At 36.9% G+C, this 26,394-nt stretch overlaps 1 protein-coding gene across 1 annotated transcript in view; it reads left to right on the forward strand.

Moving 5' to 3' along the window:
* The window catches only part of VPS13A (vacuolar protein sorting 13 homolog A), a gene marked incomplete at both ends in the record, with an annotated part of 117,164 nt that overhangs the window by 33,638 nt on the left and 57,132 nt on the right, over positions 1-26,394 (forward strand). Inside the window, 15 exons of the mRNA XM_082013506.1 lie at positions 708-840; positions 1,651-1,768; positions 7,245-7,383; positions 12,320-12,404; positions 14,124-14,296; positions 15,796-15,952; positions 16,314-16,393; positions 16,654-16,713; positions 16,792-16,948; positions 22,084-22,200; positions 22,287-22,390; positions 22,817-22,984; positions 23,627-23,934; positions 24,641-24,788; positions 25,618-25,768. Coding sequence (XP_081869632.1) covers positions 708-840; positions 1,651-1,768; positions 7,245-7,383; positions 12,320-12,404; positions 14,124-14,296; positions 15,796-15,952; positions 16,314-16,393; positions 16,654-16,713; positions 16,792-16,948; positions 22,084-22,200; positions 22,287-22,390; positions 22,817-22,984; positions 23,627-23,934; positions 24,641-24,788; positions 25,618-25,768 — 2,098 coding nt within the window. The remainder of the gene's footprint in view (positions 1-707; positions 841-1,650; positions 1,769-7,244; positions 7,384-12,319; positions 12,405-14,123; positions 14,297-15,795; positions 15,953-16,313; positions 16,394-16,653; positions 16,714-16,791; positions 16,949-22,083; positions 22,201-22,286; positions 22,391-22,816; positions 22,985-23,626; positions 23,935-24,640; positions 24,789-25,617; positions 25,769-26,394) is intronic.

Here is a 26,394-nt window from a genome sequence, read left to right on the forward strand (position 1 = left end):
CCTTAGCTTGTATTATCTGGGTCTGACAAAAAGAGATAGGGATCCAAGTTTATTAGATATTTAAGGATGACAGCCACATTTCATCGGAGATGAATAGCAGAGAGGGCAGATACAAATGCGAAATACCAAAGAAGTATGGGCATCCCAAAGCTGAGTCAAAGGGATATTGGCTGATACTAAAGGAAAGACATTGAACATTGATGAACGGTCCAAACCCCCCTTTTCCTTTTACTGTTTGACTAATACATAACACTGTAATGCCACAACTAAACTGAATAGGATTAAAAAACTTTTAATACTTGAAATGACTAATGCAGTGATATTTTTATATATAAACCCCCCCTAACAGTTATTCTACTGATTAAAAAGGGTTTGAGACTTTATACTTCAGGGTATGAGTCACTTATTGAAAGAAATTATTCTGTACAAAATATATTGTGTAAAACTTCATAGACTTTAATTATTTTTTTATTTTGTTTCTTTCCTTGAGGAAGATACAGAGTTTAATACTCTCCATTTTTCATTTTGATACAGGCTACTAACTTTAGATATCTCCTGTGCCATGATGTTTGTAAGACTCTTGTTATGTGACCTTATAATGAGGACTTTAAATTTAATCTTTTGTCATGGTAGAATCAAATATTTGTAGAATTAGTGCTTTGAATATTTTTGAAATTGATTTATGCTTTTTTGTGACTGTTTTTAAGATGAAAAGCAAAAGTCGTTCTGATTTATCAGAACTCAAAGTAGGACAAAGCACTATTGAAGATATAATGTCAAGAGCTTATGACAGTTTTGATATCCAGCTCAGCAGTATACAGTTACTGTACAGCAAACATGGTAAGTATTCATGAAAGTAATCTTTCTCTACATAAGTAAAAATATTTTGGTGGTTTATGTACCTTTTACATTTTTAACTGAAACAATGGAGAATCTTTGGAACATACTTCTTCCAACTCATGTTCTAAATTCAGTCATATAAACATGTTACGAATTTCTAAAAGGTACCTTTAGGCTTTAGATTCCAACCTCAGCTTTTGCTAAATAAATAAACTTACAATAAATCCCTTATTTTTGAAGGCTTCTCATTTGATTTGTTGTATAATAAATATGAGTGTAGTTAATTTATTTATGGTAGTTTCCTTCAGTGCCTTTTCCTTACTTCCCTCCAAATTTAAAGCAGAATCCATGAGTATTTGTAAGTTTGATTGTTTTGTGAAGGCAAAGTCCTCACAGAGGACTTTTTCTGAAGGAAAATTTTAGTAGTAGTTTGGGAACTACCAGTATAGAAAGAGTCAGAACCAGGGAAGTCTTATAACCCTCTGATTCCAGAGGGTAATCCGGAGCCTAAACTCCCAGAGTCTGAACCATGCATGTTAAGAATTGGGCCCTTAGAATTCTGCAGCATGGATGGAGTACCTGTTTAGATGTGAATGGTAGAGATTAACTGGTCTTGTATGTCTGAAATTTGGATCTTACATAGTATGCTTGTATTGATAGAGCTGTAAAAGAGATCATATCACCTGAATTTTTAGCAATATATACTACCTAATATCAGATACTTTAATTTTGTGATATGTGTGACATTTTGTGATAATGAGAAGGAATCTCTTTCAGTGTTTAAAGCATAGGTTTTCTTTGCTCTTCTAGATGAGAACTGGCAAGAGGCTCGGAAACTGAAATGTTCATCTCAACATATCTTGCAGCCCTTGGATGTAAAAGTGGAGTTTAGCAGGGCTATGGTTGTTACAGATGCAAGAATGCCCAAGTATGTGTTTTTTCCTATTTTTATATTTTATGGTAAATGACTATGTTAGGGGGAAAAAAAGACAAAAGTCAAGGATCTAATTATATTTGCACTATTTTACATCAGCCACACGTGAGTCGTGGAAGTAAAATACCTTCATCAAGAAAAATAGAGATTAAACCCAATAAGTTGCCAGATATTAAAGAGATGATAGAATGTTATATTCCTATAAAAGAAGTATGTACAATATTTTTAAAGATTTTTATTAACAATAGTAATACCTGTTCTAATTAGGTCTTTCTAATAGCTACATTTCCGTTCTCATTACTGAGAAGCAAAAAATCCAAACTTAGAAAGTCTCTTTTGTAAACAAAACACAAAATATTCTGAAAAATAATGTGCTGTCATACTCTCTCTCTTTCATTTTGGTTTTTCATCTTGTTTGTTTACATATTAGAGATCACTTCTCAGGGAAACAGCTCTTAATGCATTGAGTTTGCACTTAGGCTTATTTAGCAAAAAACCTGTTGTTATGGAAATTGTACTCAAGCAGAAGAAAATGTATGTTACTATTAATGATGAAACTTTGATATTAAAGATCCCTGAGTCAAAGTGGCAAAGATACACTTTGCACATATTTTGGAAAGTGTGTCTTCATGAATATATGATAAGGACACTACTGCCTAAAAAATTTGATCAGTTTTGAAGTACTTGCAAACTAGCATATTAATGCATTACAAGGTAGTTTGGCTTAAGTAATTAATGAGGATCACAGTCCTATGCTATAACAAGGTAGCATATGCTTATTTCATTCTTAACACTGTTGGAAATTAAGATTTTAGCTAGGCACTTCAGAAAATTAATGGCATAAAAATAGACCTAGGTTATTGCAGAAAATTGTTTAGTACAGTCAGCAAAATCAAGAAGCAGTTTGTGAAATAGAAGAATTATGAAGAATCTAACGTTTACTTAGTCATGAAAAAAACCTAAAAATAATGTACCTTACCAGGGCTGTGTATTGTGAATGCAGACCAATGATGGCATGGTATAATGGTGCCACCTTCTGGAAAGCTGAGAGGCCAGATTCTGAATTTTTATGTTTGATTTTACAAAACATCTTATTCTTTCTCTCCTTACTTTTTCTCTGTTTGGTGGAGAAGCTGCGATAAGGGAAATACAATTCACAGGAATCTGTCTTTATGTCAGAAAGCCCAGAGAGGAAAAGTGAGATTTCATTTCTGTAGTCATATAACAGAATGTTATTTTAATGTAGGTTTGTAATTGGCATCTGTCCAAGTTATGCTATTATAATCTGGATTAAGGAGTGTCTGCTTTTAATGATAACACCTCTTGCAGTGTTGTAGTACTACTACCTGTCTAACTGACTTAGCTACCAGGTGTGCTTCTCCTTTCAGCAGTTTATGTGTCTAGACTGATTCTGTGGAATTTTTCCCTAATGGCTATTACTTCTGTATGTTGTGGTTTAACCCCATCTGGCAACTAAGCACCACACAACTACTCACTCCCCCAAGAGAATCAGAAGAGTAGAAGTGAGAAAACTCATAAGTAAAGCAAAAGCTGTGCACACAAGTGAAGTAAAACAAGGAATTAATTCACCGCTTCACATTGGCAGACAGGTGTTCAGCCATCTCTAGGAAAGCAGGGCTCCATCATGTGTAACTGTTACGCAGGTGGACAAATGCCATAACTCCAAACGTGCCCCCCCCTTCCTTCTTCTTCCCTCAGCTTCATATGCTGAGCGTGATGTCATATGGTCTGGAATATCCCTTTGGTCAGTTGGGGTCAGCTGTCCCAGCTGTGTCCCCTTCCAACTTGCTGTGCACCCCCAGCCTGCTTGCTGCTGGGGTGGTGTGAGAAGCAGAAAAGGCCTTGACTCTGTGTAAGCACTGCTCAGCCATAATGGAAACATCTCTGTGTTATGAACACTGTTTGCAGTACAAATGCAAAATATAGCCCCATACTAGCTACTATGAAGAAAATTAACTCTATCCCAGCCAAAACCAGCACACTGTATTTGAAATTCTCATACAGTCACTTACTTGACAGTAAATAGTTTCTACCTGTGACTAGAAATTGCCAAACTTTTCTTCTATTGAGATAAGAACATTTCTTGGAGAACAGTTGCTGCTTCTGAGTGCTGCACTATCTATAACTTTTAGGAATGCCATGGACATCAGTTTGCTACTAGGTAGGCTTATACCACAGGGAGTTACTAATCACATCTAATATTTTAACCTGCGCCAAGAGCAAGTAACCATTTCAAATCTAGCTTCTTGATACCGTGCCTCAACTTGAGTTGAGTTCAATCTGAACTCTGTTCAACAGTTGAACTTGTTCATTTTGTACCTGGTTCAGTCTCCAAGTGCTTCCAGGATGTATTCTGCAGATGGTATTACAATATTCTAGAGTCTATTAGTCTATTCTAAATAGTCTAGACTATTCTACTAGTTGTGAAATGACTGGTGCAGCAGCTTTTTACCTGATGGTGGAGATTTGACCTTTTCTTTAAGGGCTTGCTGTTCTTCCGTCTTGCTTTGAGCTCTTTGAAAGTCTGAAGTCTGAAAATCATGAACTTCTGTATAGTATACATCCAGTTAGGATGGTATGATAAATTTTTCCATTTGGTTGTATAGCTCCCAGATTAGTTAAAACTACGAAGATTCTATTTTCTGTTGTCTCTAGCTTTGACTACCCAAGCTCATCAGTACTGTCAGGACCAATGTAACTTCAAATGCCAAATCTCTTACTATCACTGCATAATCTCTTTTTACTTTTAAGAATAGTCAGTTAATGAGTGCTTATGTACAAATATTTAGATCCATGTGATCTCTAGATGACATTGTGCACAAATGATAAAAATTAATAACTTTTGTGTCAGCAAAAATCCTGTAAACTGTAAATTTTAGTAATAATAGTTGAATAGGGACAGTTGAATGTGACAGTATTGCTCACATCAGTTATACATATATGAATGTATTTTTAGTACACATGTAGCTATTCCTTTATATTGCAATTTTTTATAAGTATACTTGCATATAAAGTGAGCATTATATTTTTTTCTGATCTTTTTTTCATTAATGTTTGGAACTGTGCTGTATAACAGCATAGTTCTGTTGAGAAAGATGAGTGGAAAAATGTTTGTTCTGCAGCAAAAACTAGTACCAAAATTGCTTTATTTACTGGAGTAGCAGTTTGAGTGAGTCACTTAGTTTGGAAGGCACCTATTTTACTTTAAGTTATCTAAAAAGCAGATAATTTGGTGTCTGTATTTTTTTTGATTCTTTGATGCTTGTGGTTCCTTGGGTGACCATTGCATCCAGTTGGATTCCTTGTGATTTTGTTGTTCAAAAAACAATAATGAATTCACAAGGACTTTGTGCTGGCTTTGTTTAGGAAGGCACAGTTCTATATTGCTGCATCAAAGAGAACACTAATTTATGTAATTTTCATTTGTTGAAGACCTCTGTGTCAAGGGCCTTTCACTGTTAACCTGTATTTTCATCTGCTTATGTTTCCTAAGCCTTAAAATGGGCTTTCATTCTGTGGTTGGATATGAATATCTGCCTGCCTTTCATTTCTGAGAGTAGAATGCAGTGCTGCTTATAGTTTCTGCCACTTCACATTTGGAAGCACTAATAGGAATCTGTAGTTTTCTAGCCTATGTAAGGTTTTTTTTAATGTTTGTTTTATCCTGTGATACGTTTCCCACATTTTCTGAAGGAGGTGTCTGAGAGTCTGTCATCTGGTTTTTGAAGGTGTATGAAGCCAGTATTAGGATACCAACATTAAAAGCTTCTTTCCATATAATAGTGTTCATTAAAAAAATATTTTAAAATTCTAGATCTACTTATTTGCAGCTTTGAGAATGGTATCCTTAGCATTTCCTACTCTGTAAATACAAATACTCTGAACTTGGAAGAAGTTCTTGCATAGATTTCCTCGTCAGTCGAAGTACTTAGCTCCTCCATACCTCAGTCTCTACAAATTGGGAGTTGTTGTATTCTGCTTCTAGACCTTTTCTGAACCTTAAAGGCTTTTGTTAAGAGCACTGTAGTGAGCCTGGGATTATTTGCAGTTACCTGCCTTGTATCTGCTACATGCCTTCCATGTAACTGCATGGGCTGTCTGTTGTACAAACATTCATCAAAAATGTCTTATGAACATGAATTTTTGTAGGGAGATTTAAGTCCAATGGAAGTGAGAATTGCTAATTGTCTTAGATTCCTGCAGCACTAAGCAGTAGATGGGCAGGTCCTTTCAGACCCTGCAGCTACACATCGACCCTGCACATCTCCATTAAAATAAAAGAAATAAAAAGAAAAAAAAAGTTCTAAACTTCTCTCTGACAGAACTGGAGTTAAAAGTAAAAATCAAAAGTAGTTGAGAATTAATTCCTTAAGAATTTAAGGATGTGAAGAAATGAATAAATTGTAGGAAACGAGGTACTTTCACACATCGTTTCACACGTGCAACTTTGTGCTTGGCTTGCTCAGGTATGCAGATCTGTTTTTCCAGTTACACTGGTAGTCTCAATCACCCTTCACTAACTTTGAAAATTTTGAGGGGTTTTGTAGTTGCAGCATCTCCCTTTGAAGATTGAGCTGTGAGTTAAGCACAGCAAAACTGAGAGAAAATAGCAGATCCTGTTCCTTACACCGCATGTGTTAAGCATCTGCTGCTACCCATTGTTGGAGACAGTTGACCTATTGAACAGAACTCTTTATCTGTTCTAAATAGATGTTGTAACGAGAGCATAATAATATTCTTGGAGCCAGTTTTCTCCTTACTTTTGCTCGCTTCTGTGAGAAACTGGGATGGGTTTTAGGTCTTTAAAAATTCAGTGTCTACATTTGAAGAGATTCTACTTCTTTTTGGCCAAAGCCTATTCAAACAGGCTTAAAATATGTTTTACTGCTTTCATTTTTAAATACTGTAATTTTATTCTTTTATGTCCTTTATAGGTATGCCATTTATGCGTATCCAGACTACTGCTAGAGTCAGCTTAAATATACATAACTTCTAGGAAGTATTTTGTATATTTTGCTTGAAGTTTTGGGCTGTAAAGATTTTTATGCAACCTCCTTCCCCCTCTTTTCTGCTGTAAAATACTATGTGAAGGCTTAGCTATGTGATTTATTACAAGTAATTACATTAAATATGCTAACAAAAGGGAATAATTTCTGATTGTGAGGAAAATATTCTTTATGTAGCCAAATCAGAAGTGGTTATTGGTATTATTTGCAGTTCTGATCCACAAGACACTGTATCAAATGGAAATAGAAATTACGTTAATAACTGGGTATTTGCTGGTTAAGTAACTGTGCAACAGAATTTTTTTATATATATATATTTATATATATTTTACACGCAATGGTTACATGAGTGATTTTTCTGACCATGACTTGTGTGTGTTTGAGAAGAAAATTAATGTCAAGGTTTCAAATAGTTTTAAGATAACTTTGTTTATAAACAACAGGTTCAAACTGTCTGGACAGCTGCCTTTACTTTCTATCCAAATATCAGACCAGAAGCTGACAAGTATCTTGGAGCTAATTGATAGCATTCCTAAGCCAGAAAGTGCTCCTGCTACCAGTTCTCCTCCAAAAATAACTGAGGTAAGGTTTAAAAAAAAAATACTTTGTTAATAATCATCAGAAAAACACCTTCTTGCTATTAGCATTACAGTTTTGAAAGGAGCACAAGAGAGTGGAAAATAAGCATTTACTTAGTACCTCTTGAAAAACTTAGCTAATTCTCTAAAGCTGTAGAAATTCTGCTTCTTACTTAGCTAGTGTATTGTCATTTTTAGTCAATAATTATGAAATAATTGTTCAGTGATTGGAGTTTTTTTATTTTAAATTCAAACTTTTACTACTCTGGAAATTGCGTTGTAGTTCATATTAATCTTGATTAACAAAGATATCTCATTTGTTGACGATTAGTTTAATTGTATCGTCAAATTTACACACATATCAGAGTGCTGCCAGAGTTTGTGTTCAGCTATTTTGTTTAGTGAAGAAAAGGTTGAAATCTTGAATTTTCTAAAGTTGAAATATTATGTGCATCTTTAGTCAGACAGGAGTTGAACTTTCAAAAACAAAACAAAAAAATTACACTATCTGTGACAAATGTTGGCTAAACAGTGCCTGCCTGACAAAAGTGACAACTTCATTTCAGCTGACTTCACTGCTCTCCTCCCTTTCCTTTATTCAGTTATACAACATGCCTGAGGGGGTGGCAGTTCTGCCTTGCATTTCTAAGGTTTAGGAATGAGGAGTGAGTTCTCTCCCTACTTCCTCACTCCCTTTCCTTAGTGAAAATTGTTTGGGTCTCTGTTTTTTGCTTTCTTCAGGACAGGATTGCTACTTTCTTCTTATTATTGCTGAAAAGTATGTTTTACCTTTTGATATGAGCTGTTTTTAACAAAAGTAGGAAATGAACTCCGAATTGATGATTTTCATCACTCTAGCCTGCATGATCTGGCTATGTTTTATGTATCTTTAAAGCAGTCCTATCATTTGAATATATGTGAAATCTCAAAGTCAAAGACAAAACTGGGCTAACCATTTTGTAAATACTTGTAATTATCAGTTATTTAATCTTTTGTGTACTTGATTCTAAAGGAATAATGGTAATTTCTGGGTTTTTTTTAAGGTTATTTAATAATTACTTTTCCAACTTCATACAAACTGTTCTGCCTTGTTGCTGATGGCTGTTGGCTCAAGTTTTGGTGGTGTTTTCTATGGGTTATGTTAGCATAATATTCAGTAACTGCAAATGCACAAGACTAGACATGCGTACCTACTGAAAGGATGTATCGAGTGAAGATTGTTTTCCTTCAACATGTAGTTCCTGCCATCTGTTTAGTGGTGATGTTAAAATTCTAGCTAGTTCTGACCTGCTTTTTCACTCTTCATACAGTATTAGTATCCCCAGCCAAAAGCTGCCCTAGTTTCTGTTGTTTTGTGCAACTAATCACAGACTAACTTTCTACAAGGATAAGTGATGGGATTTTAGTTTTATGTAAATAAAATGTGCATTTATATATATAAAATATATATATGATATATTATATATATATCATATAACATGATTATCCTGTACTTTACAACATTGCCTATACTTAATTTAATTACAGAATTCAACTATGACATTTAAAATATTTTACTTGACTTTGATGTGCTTAGTATTACCTGTACATTACTTGTGATGTACGAGATGAGGTGAGTAAAGACTGTTGAGCTGGTGTGAATGTATTTGCATCATATGCAGCATCTATATTAAAACCTATGGCTAAACCTGTCTTCTCAAGCTTCCATCTACTGCAGAGCTTGAAAGTTTCTAATTGCTGGTATTAAATTCAGCTAATTTGGGTGGATTTGCTGCTTTGATGGTGGCAGATATACTCCCATGCTTTCATCCTTGAGTTGAAATTATGAGCTTTGTTGCTATCACATCACTTCTGAACAGAAAAGGATGTGAAATCCTTTTTCAGAGCTCCACATGTGAACTTTGTTCTTTACATTTTGAGTTGGTGGAGGAATTGTTCTTGGTCTGTGAAAACAGAAGACTGTTCAGAACTGGTCCTTCTAGGTTTTTGTACCCTGCACTTTCTTGTACTTTAGTACAAGAAGGCCGTCCACTTCAGTGTGGAAGGCTTAGTTTTTCATAGAGTAGTTTGGATTGGAAGGGAACTTTAAAGGACATGCAATGAGCAGGGACATCTTCACCTATATCAGGTTGCTCAGAGCCTTTTCCAATCTGATCTGGAATATTTCCAGGGATGGAGCATCTACCACCTCTCTGGGCAACCTGTGCCAGTGGTTCACCAGCCTCATTGTGAACAATTTCTTGCTTCTGTCCAATCTAAATCTGCCCTCTTTTAGTTTAAAACCATTACCCCATTGTCCTGTCGCTACAGGCCCTACTAAAAAGTCTGTCCCCATTTCTCTTATAAGCCCCCTTTAAGTACTGGAAAGCTGCAATAAACTTTCCTCTCCCCAGAGCCTTCTCTTCTCCAGGCTGAACAACCCCAACTCTCTCAGCCTGTTGGGGAGAGGTGTTCCATACCTCTGATCATTTTGGTGGCCCTCCTCTGGACCCTCTCCAAGAGGTCCATGTCTTTCCTGTGCTGAGGGCTCCAGAGCTGGATGCAGTACTGCAGGTGTGGTCTCACCAGAGCAGAGTAGAGGGACAGAATCCCCTCCCTTGACCCTGCTGGCCATGCTGCTTTTGATGCAGCCCAGGGTACGGTTGGCCGCCTGGGCTGCGAGCGCACATTGCCAGTTCATGTCCAGCTTCTCATCCACCAGTGCCCCCAAGTCCTTGTCGGCAGGGCTGCTCTCAATCCCTTCGTCCCTCAGCCTGTACTGCTTCCAGGTGTTGCCCCAACCAAGGTGCAGGACTCTGCATTTTGCCTTGTTGAACCTCATGATGTTCACAGGGACCCATTCCTTGAGCTTGTCCAGGTCCCTCTGGATGGCATCCTGTCCTTCAGGCGTATCAACCGCACCACTCAGCTTGGCGTCACCAGCAAACCTGCTGAGATTTGGTACTGTGAAGTCAATTTCTTCTCTTTGTCTTCTTAGAATGTGAAAGTGTTATGGATGAGACACTTTCACAGTTACAAGACTCTTAGAGGCTTGGTGTATCTATCACTCAGATATAGATATATTCAGTAAGGTCAAATTATGTAGGCTGGAGACTGAGAAGAGAGGCTGATAAAATGTGAAGTGAGATTAAAAATGGAGTCTTGGGAACAACCATGTTTGAAGATGAATGTTACTTTGTTGCCATAATACTTAGATTTCTGTAAGATACTGTGAGTTATTGAATAATTGTCTGAGACTGGGCTTTGAAAGTAGCAGCAACGGGGGGGAAAAAAACCTACTGTCGTCTATGCAGTCCAGAACCAAAGGCAATCAAGAAGAATGGGCACACAGATAACACACATGTCTCTCCTTACTTTAGTACTCTGTGCAAGGCACATGTATATTAAATATGCATGTGAAACATGCAGATGAGAATTCTTTACAAACTCAAACCACTGAGACAACTTTGAAGCTTGATGGGCAATCTGGCTTCGGAGAATAAACCATTTGGTTACCTTCACTAAGAGAATTTAATTCTGTCATATATGATAACACATGGAGTGACGATTCTTGTCTTTTTTCTGCTCTAGTGGCAAACCAGTGACATTTCACACATTTGCATTTACTTATGGGTTATGCATAACTGCATCTCACAATTAAAGACTCTGCTAGCATCTCTTTTTTTCCAGATACATGAAGAAATGAGATTCAGCAAGGGTAAGTGCCAAGTCCTGCACTTGGGTTGCAACAACCCCATGCAGTGCTATAGGCTTAGAGAAGAGTTGTTGGAAAGATGCCCAGTGGGAAAGGACCTGGCAGTGCTGGCTGACAGCTGGCTGAATATGAGCCAGCAGTGTGCCCAGGTGGCCAAGAAGGCCAACAGCATCCTGGCCTGTATCAGAACTAGTATGGCCAGCAGGAGTAGGGAAGTGATTGTACCCCTGTACTTGGCACTGGTGAGGCCGCACCTCGAATACTGTGTTCAGTTTTGAGCCCCTCACTACAAGGACATTGAGTTGCTGGAGCGTGTCGAGGGAAGAGTAACGAAGCTGGTGAAGGGTCTAAGGCACAAATCTTACAAGGAGCGGCTGAGGGAACTGGGGTTGTTCAGTCTGGAGAAAAGGTAGCTGAAGGGACACCTTATTGCTCTCCACAACTACCTGAAAGGAGGTTGTAGCAAGGTGGCTGTCAGTCAGTCTCTTCTCCCAGGTAACAAGTGATAGGACAAAAGGTAATGCCCTCAAGTTGTGCCAGGGGAAGTTTAGATTGGAAATTACGAAAAATTTCTTCCCTGAAAGGGTTGTCAAGCACTGGAACAGGCTGCCCAGGGAAGTGACTGAGTCACTATCCCTGAAGGTATTTAAAAGACGTGTAGATGTGGTGCTTAGGGACCTGGTTTAGTGGTGGACTTGGCAATGCTAGGTTAACAGTTGGAGCTGATTATCTTAAACATCTTTTCCGGCCTGAGTGATTCTATGATTCTATGAAATTTAGAAATAAGCCTGTCTACTCTAATGTTTTCTCTACCTCTTTTTTCTCTTTTTTTTTCTCTTTTTTTTAATGTCATGGGATTTTTTTGAAAAGAACAGTTAATTTTTTACTGTTCTCTGAGTTGCCATACCATAGTCCTGTGAGGGACTTGGTTTTGTCTTTCCCAAGTTTTCATATGATGTGCTCTTTCTGTGCATCTTTTGATCTGTGAAGTTGGATGTTTGAACCTCTTTGCCATGTTTCCTTCTGTATTCTCTCTGTAGCTAGATGAATGCGCAGTACCTGCTATTTCTACCTGATTTAGACCTCATTTCTCCCAATGCTTTTATTCATAGTAATGTAACTGTTTAAGTGCAATGATTTGCACTTAAAATAAGACTGATTTCCTTAAGTTCCATGAAGCAAATGTGCATGGAATAGCATGACCGATGAATTCAAGCAACAAATTTTATGGTATATTCTGTTTTAGGCTGCAATATCCCCTGTGCTCTCAGCACCACATCTGTCACAAGGTGTTTTTCCTGTTTTGGATCTTCATTCATTTGCTGAATCAGGTAATGCAATCTATTTTAAAGCCTGATTTAATAAACAGGTCAAGTCAAGTTTTTGAGTTCATTGAATTAATTTGTTTCTCTTGCGTTAAGTGACCTTTTGTGGATTTGTTTCAGTATTGAAGGTTGAGTAGTGTTATATTCTGTGCAGTGTATTATAATTCCCTCTGTAAAAAATATTTGTGTACTTTCTCATCACAGTAAAATTCTGTATGCTTGTTCTTGCCATTCCCTTTCTGAAGGCAAAGCAGTAAAATGTTTATTTGTTAGGATGGGTTTGTTTCTTCTGTCTTTGCATATGTTACTACAAATCTCTATTCAGAACATCTGAGGTAGTATGTATGTGATTTTTGTGCTTCAGTATATACTTAGTCCTCTGATGATTTAAATTATTTTTTTTCTGGTGAAGGATTTTCCTCCTGCTTTAGCTGGATTTATTTAAATTACAAAATACTGAAACAATGACTGTTAGAAACTACTGTGGTGTTATAAACAGACATCATTTTGACTTGTACAGGATCAAACAGAAGATTGGCTGTGGAGAAACTGGTCATGTTTAATACTGCCTTGCTGTTCAGACAGCTTAACTAGATTGTAATGTTTCATCTAGTAGTTACTTCAAAAATAATCAAATACATCAATGTTATTTCAGTGCCAATCACCTTTGTCATGATAAAACACTCAACTGGAGAAAAAAGAACAATACTTTTTCTCCTCTCTCAAGTTAATGATATATGTGGTTTACAAACACTAGCAAAATTACCAGCGAAGTTAATTTTCACATCTACTTTATCACTTTAAATTCAGTGTGTGTACAGCATGTATAGAAATACGTGTTTGTGTATCTTCATCTGTTTTTTCTGTGAGTTCCTTTAAGTGCCCAAAGGTAGTGAGAAAGTTAGATTAGAGTGAGATGAGAGAGAGCACTGGCAACAATTAATTTGAGAAAGTAATAACTAGATTTAGATTGAATCAAGTCTGTTTTTTAATCTATACTATACATACAATTGTGCAATCATTTTAAGTGTTTAATTTTCTTTCTCTATTTTTAGTCCCCCAGACTCAAGAGTGCATTTAAGCCTTAAAAAACACCTCTTAATGTCACTTATTCTTTTTTTTTTTTTTTCAGAAGAAGGATACTTCTTCCACAGTTACCTTTAACTTCACTGTTTATGGTTTTTAGGTGAAGGACAAGAGCTGTATAAGATGGTGCAATATATTTGTCTTGTTTATACTGCTGTAATAATGTCACGTAGATTAAAAGCTTGATAGTCTGCAGGAGTTGCTTCTGAAATGGGAGATCCTCAGCAGGAAGAGATCCAAAGTAATGCCACTGATAGTGAGGCACAGGCTTCTGTACGGTCAGCAGCAGTCAGACCAGCAGAAGAGTTATTAAACTATTAGTACACACGGAAGGCAAGATAAGCCATGGTTTGTGCTGTCTTGCATAGCCATAGTGAGAGAGTGCTGACAAAGGAGTTGATGAGAACTGATTTATGATGACATGATAAAGGGAGGAGGTGTGGTAAAAAGTTGTGGAGGCAAGAGCGAAGACAATGGTAGAAACAGACTTTGTTGTTTGCTAATTATCAGCTAGGTCATCTTCCCATGCCTGTACATTTAAGCCTTTATAGATGTAAACACAAAAAATCTACGTCGTAGTACTGCAAAACATTGGCTGTCTAAAATGTTTGTGTAATATTGTTGTGAATTAACCCGTAGAATCAGAAGAAGAATTTTATGATGCTCTAAGCAGTCCTGTGGAAGACATGCCATTTTTTGAAGCCCCATCTGGTTCTCTCAAGCGAGCTAGCAGTGTAAGGCGAAAAAAACTACTTAAACAAGAGTCTTTGAAAAATATGACAGAATTCCAGCTAAGGTTTGAAGTAGCTGAGGTAAAGTTACTTTTCAATTTCATTTTTCTGAAGCACATCCGAACTGTAATTTTTCCCTGTTTGTTGTGTTCATGAATCCATGTCTGCAGAAGTATTGATTCCCCATTTCTTGCTGAAACTATTTTGTAGAATTTTTTTCCAAGTCACAGTTGTGCTTCTGCATCCTTGTTGTCACTGAAATGCGTTGATTTATCCACTTTATTTCCCAGCTCATTTTATTACTGACTTTAACTTACCTAACTATCACTCAAAAATCACATTAAATATTTATTTTGGCTTAAGATGTAGCTTTTACATCTTTTTTCCAGATACTGCTGTGGTCACTGTGAAAACTTCATTAATGTTTCATCTTGTAACAAGCACCATATTTTTCTTCTCCAGTTTTTCCCGGGCTCTGTTGGCCTCACACCTCAGTTTGTAACATGTTCACCATGAAGTGTTCTATGTGTTATTCTTGTTGTTTCAGACTTGGGGCAAAAGAACAGAGTGTTTTAGCCAAATGTAAGACACTGTTTCTAACTGCAATAATTGGTCGTAGGGAAAGAGATGGCCTCTTACCACTATCGTTACCTTTGTCATTAGACCATCATGACTATGACAGTGTTACTGGGCTACTCACTGTATAACTTTACAAATAAACCATACCAATTCAGTTAACTTCACGAATTCTGTTTTAGGGTAGTGCTTATAGAATGGCTTCAACACATCATAACTAAGTTGTGATGTATCTTATTGTATAGTGCACATTACAGAAAATGCATAAACAAATAAAATTGAAATGTACTGGGTTTTGTGTGATGAGAAGACCTTGTTTAAGAACTACTAGTCTGAAGATAGGTGCTGTATTTTACAATGTTCTGTAACGGAAACTATTTTACAATATGTAAGAAAACAATACTATTGAGAATATGTTAAGATTCTCTCTGTTTGCTTTATAGTTTACAATGGCTTACTGGGTTTGGTTTTGATTTTCCCTATTTGTAGAGAGCGTTACGTGGAAAGGAAGAGTACATGTCTTTGCTTTGGTTATGAAGGATAGGTAACAACAGTTCAGCTATGTATTTATTTAACAACATTTTTGTCATGCATGGGTGAAAAAGTAGGAAGACCTCGTGCCTGATATTCAGCTTGGAATCTAATTCTTAGCAGGATAATTCAAAGAAATTCTAGTGAAAGCAGTAAACTCTTTATGCTGACTGAAAATGTAGTTTTGATTGAACATGACTAAAAGCTTTACATAGCCATTTTTAAAGATAAATTATTTCATGTAAGTGTAATTTTGGTATTACATGTGTGCATGTTTGAAGTTTTTCTTAAAATAGCAGCAAACAGTATTCTAGCAATTTTGCTTGTTGAACTGTTTATTTTTTTCCAGGGCATTTGCTGTATAAAATTACATGATCAATACACATTAAGCAGTGAATATATAATCCTATATAAAAGCTAAGAGGATAATTCTCTACCTTTTTTTTGTTTGTTTGTTTGTTTGGGTTTTTTAGGTCTTAATTAAATTATGCCGTCTTACTGGTAATATTGAGACACCTGTGCTGCAGCTTGATATTGTAGGGTTAGGCACTGAACTTAAATTAAGAACATTTGACATGACTGCAAATGCTTTCCTTCGTGAAGTTTGTCTGCTGTGCCCAGAGTATATGGGTAAGTATTTATAGTCTGATCAAAAAATTATTCACAAATAACACTGTGAATTTATCTTTGTGAAAAAGTTTGTAGGGCTTTCTTTTGTCAACTTAGGAAGATTTGCTTTCTAAATTGAATGTGAGGAGAGGGGAAGGGAAAAGTAGTTCAGGAACTCATTCTCTTGGTGTAATGCTTTAGTAAACATGTTTTAGTGCTGATGATTTTAGTAGAGACATCTAACTATTTTAGGTCTGCAGAAGAGGTTTTGTGATGAAATAATAATGACAGCTATGGTAGCCTAGTTTATATATAGATGCTTAAAAAAGTTGTAGAAAATGTGACAATTTTTTTCTTAATTCTTTTGTTTTTTTTTTTTAAGATGATAATGACAAGCCAGTTTACATAATTACTACTTTGGATAATGTAGAAGACGATCTTCTCACTCTGGAATACATAAAGGTGAGAAAAGAGCAGAGATGGCTTTGGAATTGTAAGCCAATCATAAACAGTACAGTATTACTGAGCAATTGTTGAAGGTTTTTCCTTACTTATTAATTCCTTAACATATTGAGTGTCATGTGCAAAGTCTGTCTGCTCCCTAAATGGATTAGGTTGTACATCTTAGTTGTATATTTATTTATTTAGAACAAATTCGCTGTAATGGAATTTGCAAACTTCTGATTTGTTTATTTGTTTTACATGCACTTCTGGTGAAATAGGCTGATATTAATGGACCAGAACTGAAAACTGTCTATCAGAATATTCTACAGAGAATAAAGGTATCATATCTTTTTTTATCATAATTTTCTCATTATGGGAAGAGAAGCATATTGGAGATACACAATTTGTTCTTTTAGGTGAACTTTTCATCCCTAGATGTTCATTTGCATACTGAAGCTCTGCTGAATGCTATGAACTATCTGAATAATCTTCTACCCAAACAAGAAACTAAAGTTACAGAAGAACCGGCCCATGAAAAAATAGAGGAGAAGAAGGATGTTCTTAAGAAATTAAGTAAGTTTCTTTATTCTTTTCTGTTTCTTTCCCTGTCTTCATTCCTCTTTCTTCACTTATTTATATACGGAAGAAAACAGACATGTTTTCTGTTTTTCATAAGCCTGTCAATGACTTTTGAAATGAGAAATTTTGTTTAGTGTATTTACTTATCCACTTCAAAGCCGTTTTTAATTTTGGTTTTAATAAGAATGTTAGCAATCCAAGTACTATGGAGTAGCAAGGGTATATTCTTATTCCTTGGCTGGATGTGTGTAGGTGAGGAATAACTGTATAATTACAACGCAAGGTAGATGCTGCAGTTGTTGACATCTTCTGAAGTAGAAATACTAAGCATGTTTTTTGAAGATATGTGCTAAAATTGACTTGGTTAAAATAATCTGCATTGAATGGTAGCTTACTGGGAGTCATTATGTTCCTAATGGTGTTCTCCCATACAGTGAGAAAAGTATTTTTGCATTATGGCATTTATGCAGAAAAGGTGTTTATAAAAAGTAAGGAAATAGAAGACTTTATGGATTAGAAAATTTAGTATGAAGGTGAAAACTGATTGTGATAAGTGTATTAAATATATTCTAGACACTTTTCTGCTTTCCAAATAATAGCATAATTACTTTTTTTCAGTAACTCCTCAGTGAAATGACTGTGTACACTTTCTTCCCATCATCAGTATATTTTTGTTTATTTAGGTTTGCAACCTGCAGATAGATACTCATGCAAAAGCATTAGCGCTGTTGCATCCCAAAACGGGTGCACGTCAGTCTGTTATCCAACAATATTGGTATGAAGGAATTATTCTGCTCTAATAAGGTTAATCTCATCTCCTTTTATGTGTAGTTTTCTGACATGTTGGTCAAGGCATGCCTTTGCTGTGTATTCAAGGCACTGAGTATAGGCAACCTCCCCTCCAAATTGTTGGGTTATTTGTTTTTGGGGTTTTTTTGGTTTTTTTCCTGGGATGAATTGAGGCTTTTGATCGCCTTACAGTTATTTTATTACCTTATATTTGAGGAATGTTAATCTTTTCTGAATAGCTTACTTGCTATGAAGTTTTATCATTCTCTGACCAAGAATTTGGCAGGTCAGACTTTTGATACTGTTGTGCAATACCAAACAAACAGATCACCACCATTTTTTCATTTTGTGTCTGGGAGCTTCTTTGAAATGAATGCCTCTATTAAATGCTCAACATTATGCCAATGACGTTCATTTCTACTCTGAGAAGGACTTCTGACATCTTTGCAGTTATTGCTTCCAATAATCATAAAACACTGAGGGTCCAGCTAGTTATCATAGAATCATAGAATCATTAAGGTTCAAGAAGACCTCTAAGATCATGAAGACCAACCGTCAACCCAACACCACGATGCCCACTAAACCGTGTCCTGAAGTGCCACATCTACACCTTTTTTGAACACTTCCAGTGATGGTGAGCCCACCACTTCCCTGGGCAGCTTGTTCCAATGCTTGACCACTCTCTCTGTAGAGAAATTTTTCCTAATATCCAGTCTAAAACTCCCCTGGTGCATCTGGAGGCCATTTCCTCTCATCCTGTCGCTAGTTACTTGGGAGAAGAGACCAACACCCACCTCACCACAACCCCCTTTTCAGGTAGTTGTAGAGAGTCATGAGGTCTCTCCTGAGCCTCCTTTTCTCCAGACTAAATAACCCTAGTTCCCTCAGCTGCTCCTCATATGACTTGTTCTCCAGACAAGAGTGACCCCTCACCAGCTTCGTTGCCCTTCTTTGGACACGCTCCCAGCAATTCAATATCCTTCTTGTAGTGAGGGCCCCAAAACTGAACACAGTATTCAAGGTGTGACCAAGTAGAGGGGCACAATCACTTCCCTACTCCTGCTGGCCACACTATTTCTGATAGAGGCCAGGATGCTGTTGGCCTTCTTGGCCACCTGGGCACACTGCCGGCTCATGTTCAGCCAGCTGTCAACCAGCATCCTCAGGGCCTTTTCTACCGGGCAGCTTTCCAGTCACTCTTCCCCAAGCCTTTAGTGTTGCATGGGGTTGTTGTGACTGAAGTGCAGGACCTGGCACTTGGCCTTACTGAACCTCTTACAGTTGGCCATGGTCCATCAATCCAGCCTGTCCAGATCCCTCTGCAGAGCCTTTCTACCCTTGAGCAGACCAACACTCCTGCTCAACTTGGCATCATCTGCAAACTTACTGAGGGAGCACTCAATCCCCTCATCAGATCATTGATAAAGATATTAAACAAGACTGTCCCCAAAACTGAGTCCTGGGGAACACCGCTTGTGACTGGCTACCAACTGGATTTAACTCCGTTCACTACAAGTCTCTGGGCTTGGCTGTCCAGGCAGTTTTTTACCCAGCAAAGTGTACACCTGTCTAAGCCATGATCCGCCAGTTTCTCCAGGAGAATGCTGTGGGAGATGCTGTCAGAGCCTTTACTAAAGTCCAGGTAGACAACATCCACAGCCTTTCCCTCATCCACTAGGCAGGTTACCTGGTCGTAGGAGGAGATTAGGTTGGTCAAGCAGGACCTGCCTTTCATGAACAGTGCTGGCTGGGCCTGATCCCCTGGTTGTCCTGCACATGCCCTGTGAGTGCCCTCGAGATGAACTCCTCCATCTTCCCTGGTATTGAGGTCAGGCTGACAGGCCTGTAGTTCCCCACATACTCCTTCCCGCCCTTCTTGTAGATGGGCATCACATTGGCAAGCCTCCAGTGATCTGGGACCTCCCCTGTTAATGAGGACTGCTGATAAATGATGGAGAGTGGCTTGGCAAGCTCCTCTGCCAGCTCCCTCAGTACTCTCGGATGGGTCCTATCTGTCCCTATACACTTGTGGGTGTCCAGGTGGTGTAGTAGGTCTTTAGCTGCTTCCTCCTGGATTATGGGGGGTTTATTCTGCTCTCCATCCCCATCTTCCAGCTCAGGGGGCTGAATACCCTGGGGATAGCTGGTCTGGCTATTAAAGACTGAGGCAAAAAAGTATTAAGTACCTCAGCCCTTTCCTCATTCTTGGTGACAATGTTGCCCCCCACATCCAATAGCGGATGGAGATTCTCCTTGGCTCTCTTTTTGTTGTTAATATATTTGTAGAAACATTTTTTGTTATCTCTTATGACCATGGCCAGATTGAGTTCTAGCTGGGCTTTTGCCTTCTAATTTTGTCTCTGCTTGACCTAATGAGATCCTTGTATTCTTTTTGAGTTGCCTGTTCCTTCTTCTAAAGATGGTGAACGGTCCAGTTTTAAATTCTCTGTAGTTATTAAAACAAAAAGGAAAACACACACACAAAAACTATGGTAGAGGGTATTCTCAAGATGATTCTAGTGGAAGTATTGTAATACTTGCTCTGTGTTACTGATTTCAGTAGTTCCCTTATGTGACTGACCTAGCCAACCCGCTGGTACACTGAGATCTTTCTGAGGCTGTCTGCATTCACTGATGTTAGGTCTTACAAATATCTGGAGTTAAACTTCAGTACTAGTTTGGCATCTTTAAACCCTAAGTATCACATTTTCAGCATTTGGTGAGATTTTTTTGAGAATGTTAATTTGCGCTGCCTTTCTAGTGAGTAAGACAGCACTCTGCCTGAGTCTAGTGTATACTCATATTCAGTGATTAATTCACAGTGTTGCTGAGGGTCGATGGTTTTTTTATGGGAGGTTGGTGAGCTAGTAGCCTGTTTGTGTTTTGCTTTAAGAGCTCGAAACAGAAACGGTACCTCTATTGGGAAAAAAAAAACAACCCTTAGGCTTTTGGATGCACAGCTCTTCTTGGGATTTGAATACATTTTCCCTATGTGCTTAAATGAAATCAGTTATGTTAATTTTTTAAGCATTGTGAAAGGAAAGGTAATTATCATGTCTGGAGCCAAGCAGGTTATTAACAAGATGAGGGAAAATAAGGTTTGTAGCGTCTGTTTTTTGGGCGCTGGTGGAGGAAGATGAAAGAGAGTATTTGCCTTAGGAATGATGAGAGATCAGTTGGGATGAGATGTGGAAAGAGTATTAATATGTCACACAGCCATAACTTTGACGGTAGTTATTGGTTAATTTACTGTGGCTTGTCTTCTATTAGCAACATACAATAAAATCATGTGACTGAAGCTGATGTATTTATGGAATGATAGCTTGATTGTAAGTGTTAAGAAAGCCTTAATGTACTCACACACAATACTTACAGGTAATATCTCATCTGAAAAGCTAGGCTATGGAAAAATGGGTTGAATGTTACTACTTTTAATTTTGCTGCTTTTAGTTTTGTATATAGATTACCTATAAGAATTTACCACTTAGGACTCAAAAGTCCCTCAATACAAGATACCATATTTCCCTTTGTCATTTGAAGTAACATATAACTTCAGATTTGACTTTCAGAAAAAATGGAATAAGTTATTGGTTGATTACTATCTGCTGATGTCTGTATTTAGCACTGTACTTGCAGGTAGTGTATGGCATCAGTCATGTATACTTAAAATTAACAGAGATTATTTCTGTTAACATGAAATAGAATATTTTTATTCAGTTTTGGGAAAACCAAAAATGGACTGAATATTTGGACACCTCTGTTCTGAAAGGCACTATATTTGTCCTTGTATCTTTTGTAGGTTTTAAGGTTGCCCATACTCATTTTGAAGGATGACCACTGTGCCTTCTCTTCAGTGTCTAGTTATATTTATAGTGCTTTCATGTTTAAAACTTAAGGTTAGAAAATGTAGGTTGTATGGATTTAATGAAAAGTCACTTACTGTATGTAAACAAAACCATTGATTGCAGATGACTAATCAACAGAACAGATAGAGTAGTGTATTAATGTAGGTATCATATTACTACTATCTGAGGTAAACTGCGTAGTCCTGAATAACCTATCTGTAATTTTGCACTGTGCTGTGTAGATGTATGTTAAGGGTATTTCTTGCAGTTAATAAAATACTGAAGTTGATTACCACAGTTTGTGAAGCACATGAGGACTCCAGTATATACAATCCTGTACATACAATTCCTTTGGGTAGTACATGCTAGGATGAGTGCAGTGCATTTTGTCGGTGCTGCAGGTTTGATACAAACTAGGCTTTGGGGAAGGGATACTAAAATATTACATCTCCTCCTTGAGGAACTGTGACTTTTATTATTTTGTATTTCCCACAGCATCAAAAAAATCGAAGTATGAAGATGTTATCGACCTCAATATCTGTGCGGATTTAGCCTGTTTACGTATCTTTATTAGAGAGAAAAAACATAGAATAGCTGAAATTCACATCGAAGGTAGGAACACAACTTTAATCACAAAGGCACAAAACTTCATACCCAGAATAGTATCTAGATTTTTTTGTATCCTTTTTGTCTTTAAGGTCTAGATAGCCAAGTGATCATGAAGAAAGCAGCAACAGAAGTGACTGCAAAATTAAAGAACATCATTATTGTGGATTCTGATGAGATGGCATTGTATAAAAAGGTATGCCGTTGCATGTATCGTTGATTTCTGAATGGAATATAGATGCTAAATTGAACTTACTTCGTAGACTCTACTGTTTAACTGTGGTGGGTTTTTTTAAATAATGTTTTATGTATTTGCTGGGAGCGTTATTCTCTATAGGCAGATCAATTTTGCTCCCACAACCAGTGATTGTTAGGCTGACATTGATTTTGTGCAACTGTGATACTAAGCTACTCATTATGCTCCTCATTTTCTTGAATTTAATGGGCAGAATTACTCGAGCTGAGATCCCAACTGAACATTTCCAGCTATTTCCTTTCATTTATTGTTGAAATAGTTGAAATAAAAATGTTTTAGTAGTGTGAGGTACTACATTTTATTTTGGAATTCAGTTTCTCTGTCATAACTTTTTACAGTAAAGGTACTCCTTTCTTTTTTCCTAAGGCCCTTTACATCACAGGAAAAGAAGTCTTCAACTTTAGAATGATATCATATGTGAATGCTACAGATGGCATTGCATATACAAATATGGATGTTGTTGACAATCGTATTTACTTAACTGTTGGGTGTATTCAAGTAGTTTTTGTCAACAAGTTTGTTTCATCTATTTTGGTAAGTTAAATTTTCCAGGTACTGTTCCTTAGCATTCAGATAACATTGTCTGAGCTAGAAAAGGATAAAGCATCCCATATGGGGTGGTGCCCATTTGTGTAAGAAGTCTTATATACTATTATAAAAGCTTCACTGGGATTGGTGGTTGGGCTATTTACTTTTCTTTTCCATATGTTTGTTATTGTGGAGTGGGTGGCTAAGCAACAGTATTTGCTATTATTGTTAGTAATTTTTTTACTTAAATGGCTTGTGGCAGCTTTTAAATATACACTCTATTCATTGTTTATAACACTAAAATATAAGTAAAAAACCCATGAAAATTAATGCCTTTTCCGGAAATTCTGCTAAGTGAATCTATCTTTCAGTCTTTATATGAGTAAATAAAACATCATTCATACAACTCATGTTACAAGGTCATTGCTATTACCATCTGATTTGCCAGATATTTAGCATGGAAACTTATTTTTATATATATATGCATACTTCATCCTATTTTGGGGGGAGATTATTCTGTTAAAGAATTCAGAAGTGTGTAGCAAAAATAGTATCTTAAGATGGTTTGCTATTAAAAAAACTATGAATCTTAGTATTTTTGTAGTGTTATTCTTAATAAAATTCCCAATATCTGTATTCTTTTCCTAGGCTTTTATAAATAACTTCCAAGCTGCCAAGGAAGCGCTTACTGAGGCAACTGTTCAAGCAGCGGAGAAAGCAGCAACAGGTGTAAAAGAGCTAGCGGAACGTAGTTCCCGTCTGGCACTAGATATCAATATTAAAGCACCTGTTGTGATCGTTCCACAGTCAGCAATGTCTGCGAATGTCCTGGTGGCTGATCTTGGTCTAATCACTGTGAAGAACCAATTCTTTATTGCTAAAACAAAAACACTATATAATCTCCCACCTGTTGTTGACTCTATGACGGTGAAATTGAGTGAACTAAAGTTATACAGGTAACTTAGTGTCAAGATTTTTTTAAATTCATGTGATCCTTTCAGGATACTTCAGTTGGAGAGCTTTGAGAAGTTGTTACGAAAATAATTAATGGTTGGTCATTGATGGATACACTATTATCTTGAAATACAACAGCAAAAGATTTTGTGAAAGCAATTAAAATGTATGATTTAGGAGAAATAGCAATCTACACATCTTTTAATTGAAGCAAGTGTTTGTTTAGGGAATATTGTGTAGAACAATAGGCTTATGTATAATTTAATACTTTGGGACAGGTTATACCTATTTGTAAGTGGCTATTTTGATGGGGTTTTCAAGCTATACATAGCAGAAAATAGAACAAGTCAGCCATGAAGTGTTTGAAAATGGGCCTTGGTGCAAGGGATTGGAAGGGGGAGAGGGAAGAGACAGGAATTTTCAAACACATTTGAGGAGTACTGAAGAAAGAAGGAATTGCTCTCCAGTGGAGAGCAGGTAAGAGGTTGTAACTTGCAAGAAGTTAGTATGTTGTGTGCCTGATGTGTCTCCTCCCTGCCGAGAAGAGATGTCTAGCTGGTGGGGTAAGGCTTTAACTAGAGATACTAGGAGCAGTATGAAGACTATTTTACGGTACTAGTCAAAAAGATGACGAAAAGACAGATACATGTTTATTAGAATGTGTAGGTGAAGTATGTCAAGCTGGGAGTATTTTGTTTCTGTTCACAGATCATGCTATGAGCAAGGTTCATTGCAAACTGAAGTACAGTTGCTGCAGCCACTCAATCTGGAAGTAGCTGTTGAACGAAATTTAGCTGCTGCATGGTATAACGAAGTTCCTGATATTGAAATATCTGGCCGACTGAAGCCTATGAATGTAAGTACTCATTTCTGAAAGCAGCTGTTAAAATATCTGTGGAAAATGGATTCATTTTCTGTCCATAGAAGTCCATGTTCCTCAGTTAGGTTCTTGTTTGATTTCAAGACATACAGGGAGAGTGGATTTTGTTGTTTTACAGGGAGAAAGGAAGTGAATAGCTTTCTGTTCTAATCTAAGCTCTCTATTTCATCTGTGATACTGCAGGCAGATTTTGTACTAGATATTACTATTGCTAGTTAGAGATGGGTATGCTATTATAGCCTTTTTTTTTTACCTGTCAGTTAGTATCTTTCAAAGGAGGATTGGAAAAAGTTGGGATTTATTGGTCTGTTCATTAGCAGCACCACCATCTGCTGAATTCATGCCCCTGACAAGCCTGAGTTAGTGTACATGCTCATTTAAATTTAACATAAAAAAATATAAAATATGTCCGTTGTATGAAGAAAACCAATTTGCGAAATTTTTAAATAGAACTAGTAACCATTACTGCAAAGTACCTGTGACTAAATGCAGATAACAATTTTGGGTGACTATAAGTCAAACTATACTTACATGACTTCTAACATTTGTTTTCTAAATTGTAGCTCTGTAAAGAAAGTTTGTAGACAAAAACAAAATAATGTATGAATGACTTCTGATTTCTAGAAGTTACTGTAAGGGCTTGTGTGGATTTAGGGAAAACATTTTACTTGGTTCTTTAGTCTCCTAAATAGAGACTCAGATGAGATTAATTTGGTTTTTCTGTTTATTTGTAAACTTAGATTTTAGTTACCAAAATTTTCATTAACTGAGTTGTTCTGAGTTTAATAACAATCTTTTTTTTAAGCTAATTCTCAGTCAGGAAGATATTACCACAATATTGAGGACACTAAATGAAAATATAGGTGGAAGGTCTGGTGCATCAACATCTTTACCAGAACCAAAAGATACAACTAGCCATTGTAGTGATATGCATAGTACTTCACAGCACTCTGCAGGTAATGTTTTCTAAAATTATATGTGGTCTAACATTTTGAGTTATTACTGTCAATTTATTATTTCTGTTGGAGTTGCCTTCATGAAAGGATGCCAGATTCAGTTGTTTTTAACAGTATGCCTCTGTTATCTTGACATTGTGGTTTGAGCTATAACCAATGATAATGATAATGAATAGGAGCAACTCGGCCACTGTAGTGAGTTTTGTAGCATGTGTTTTGATGTAAGGACTGTCTTGTTCTACTGGCAATAATGCAGTGAGCACCTAAAAGGCTGTCTGCGGGATTTGGTAACATCCCAACTTTGGAAGGTTGCTGTGTTACTTATTTTCCCATGTATGCTGGTACTCTTGCTGTTCAGTTTTAGATCTGTTTGCCTTGACATTATGATAGCATCCTTAAAGTTTATTCCTATTCAGTAGGCATCATTGCCCATGAACTGTTCAGCACACACTAAAAAAAGCAAGTAAGAAAAGAATCTTTTGTTTAAATCTTCTATTAATTGTGAAAAATAGCAAAAATGTGGCAAGATGAATGAATGAGGATGAAAGTAAACTTGTATTCTTTGTTACAATCTTGCATATGATACTGTATAGTATTAAGGGGAAGTTGTGCATTTGTGTCTTGAA

Source organism: Phaethon aethereus (assembly GCF_964289735.1).
Source record: "Phaethon aethereus genome assembly, chromosome: Z".
Taxonomy (NCBI): Eukaryota; Metazoa; Chordata; class Aves; order Phaethontiformes; family Phaethontidae; genus Phaethon; species Phaethon aethereus.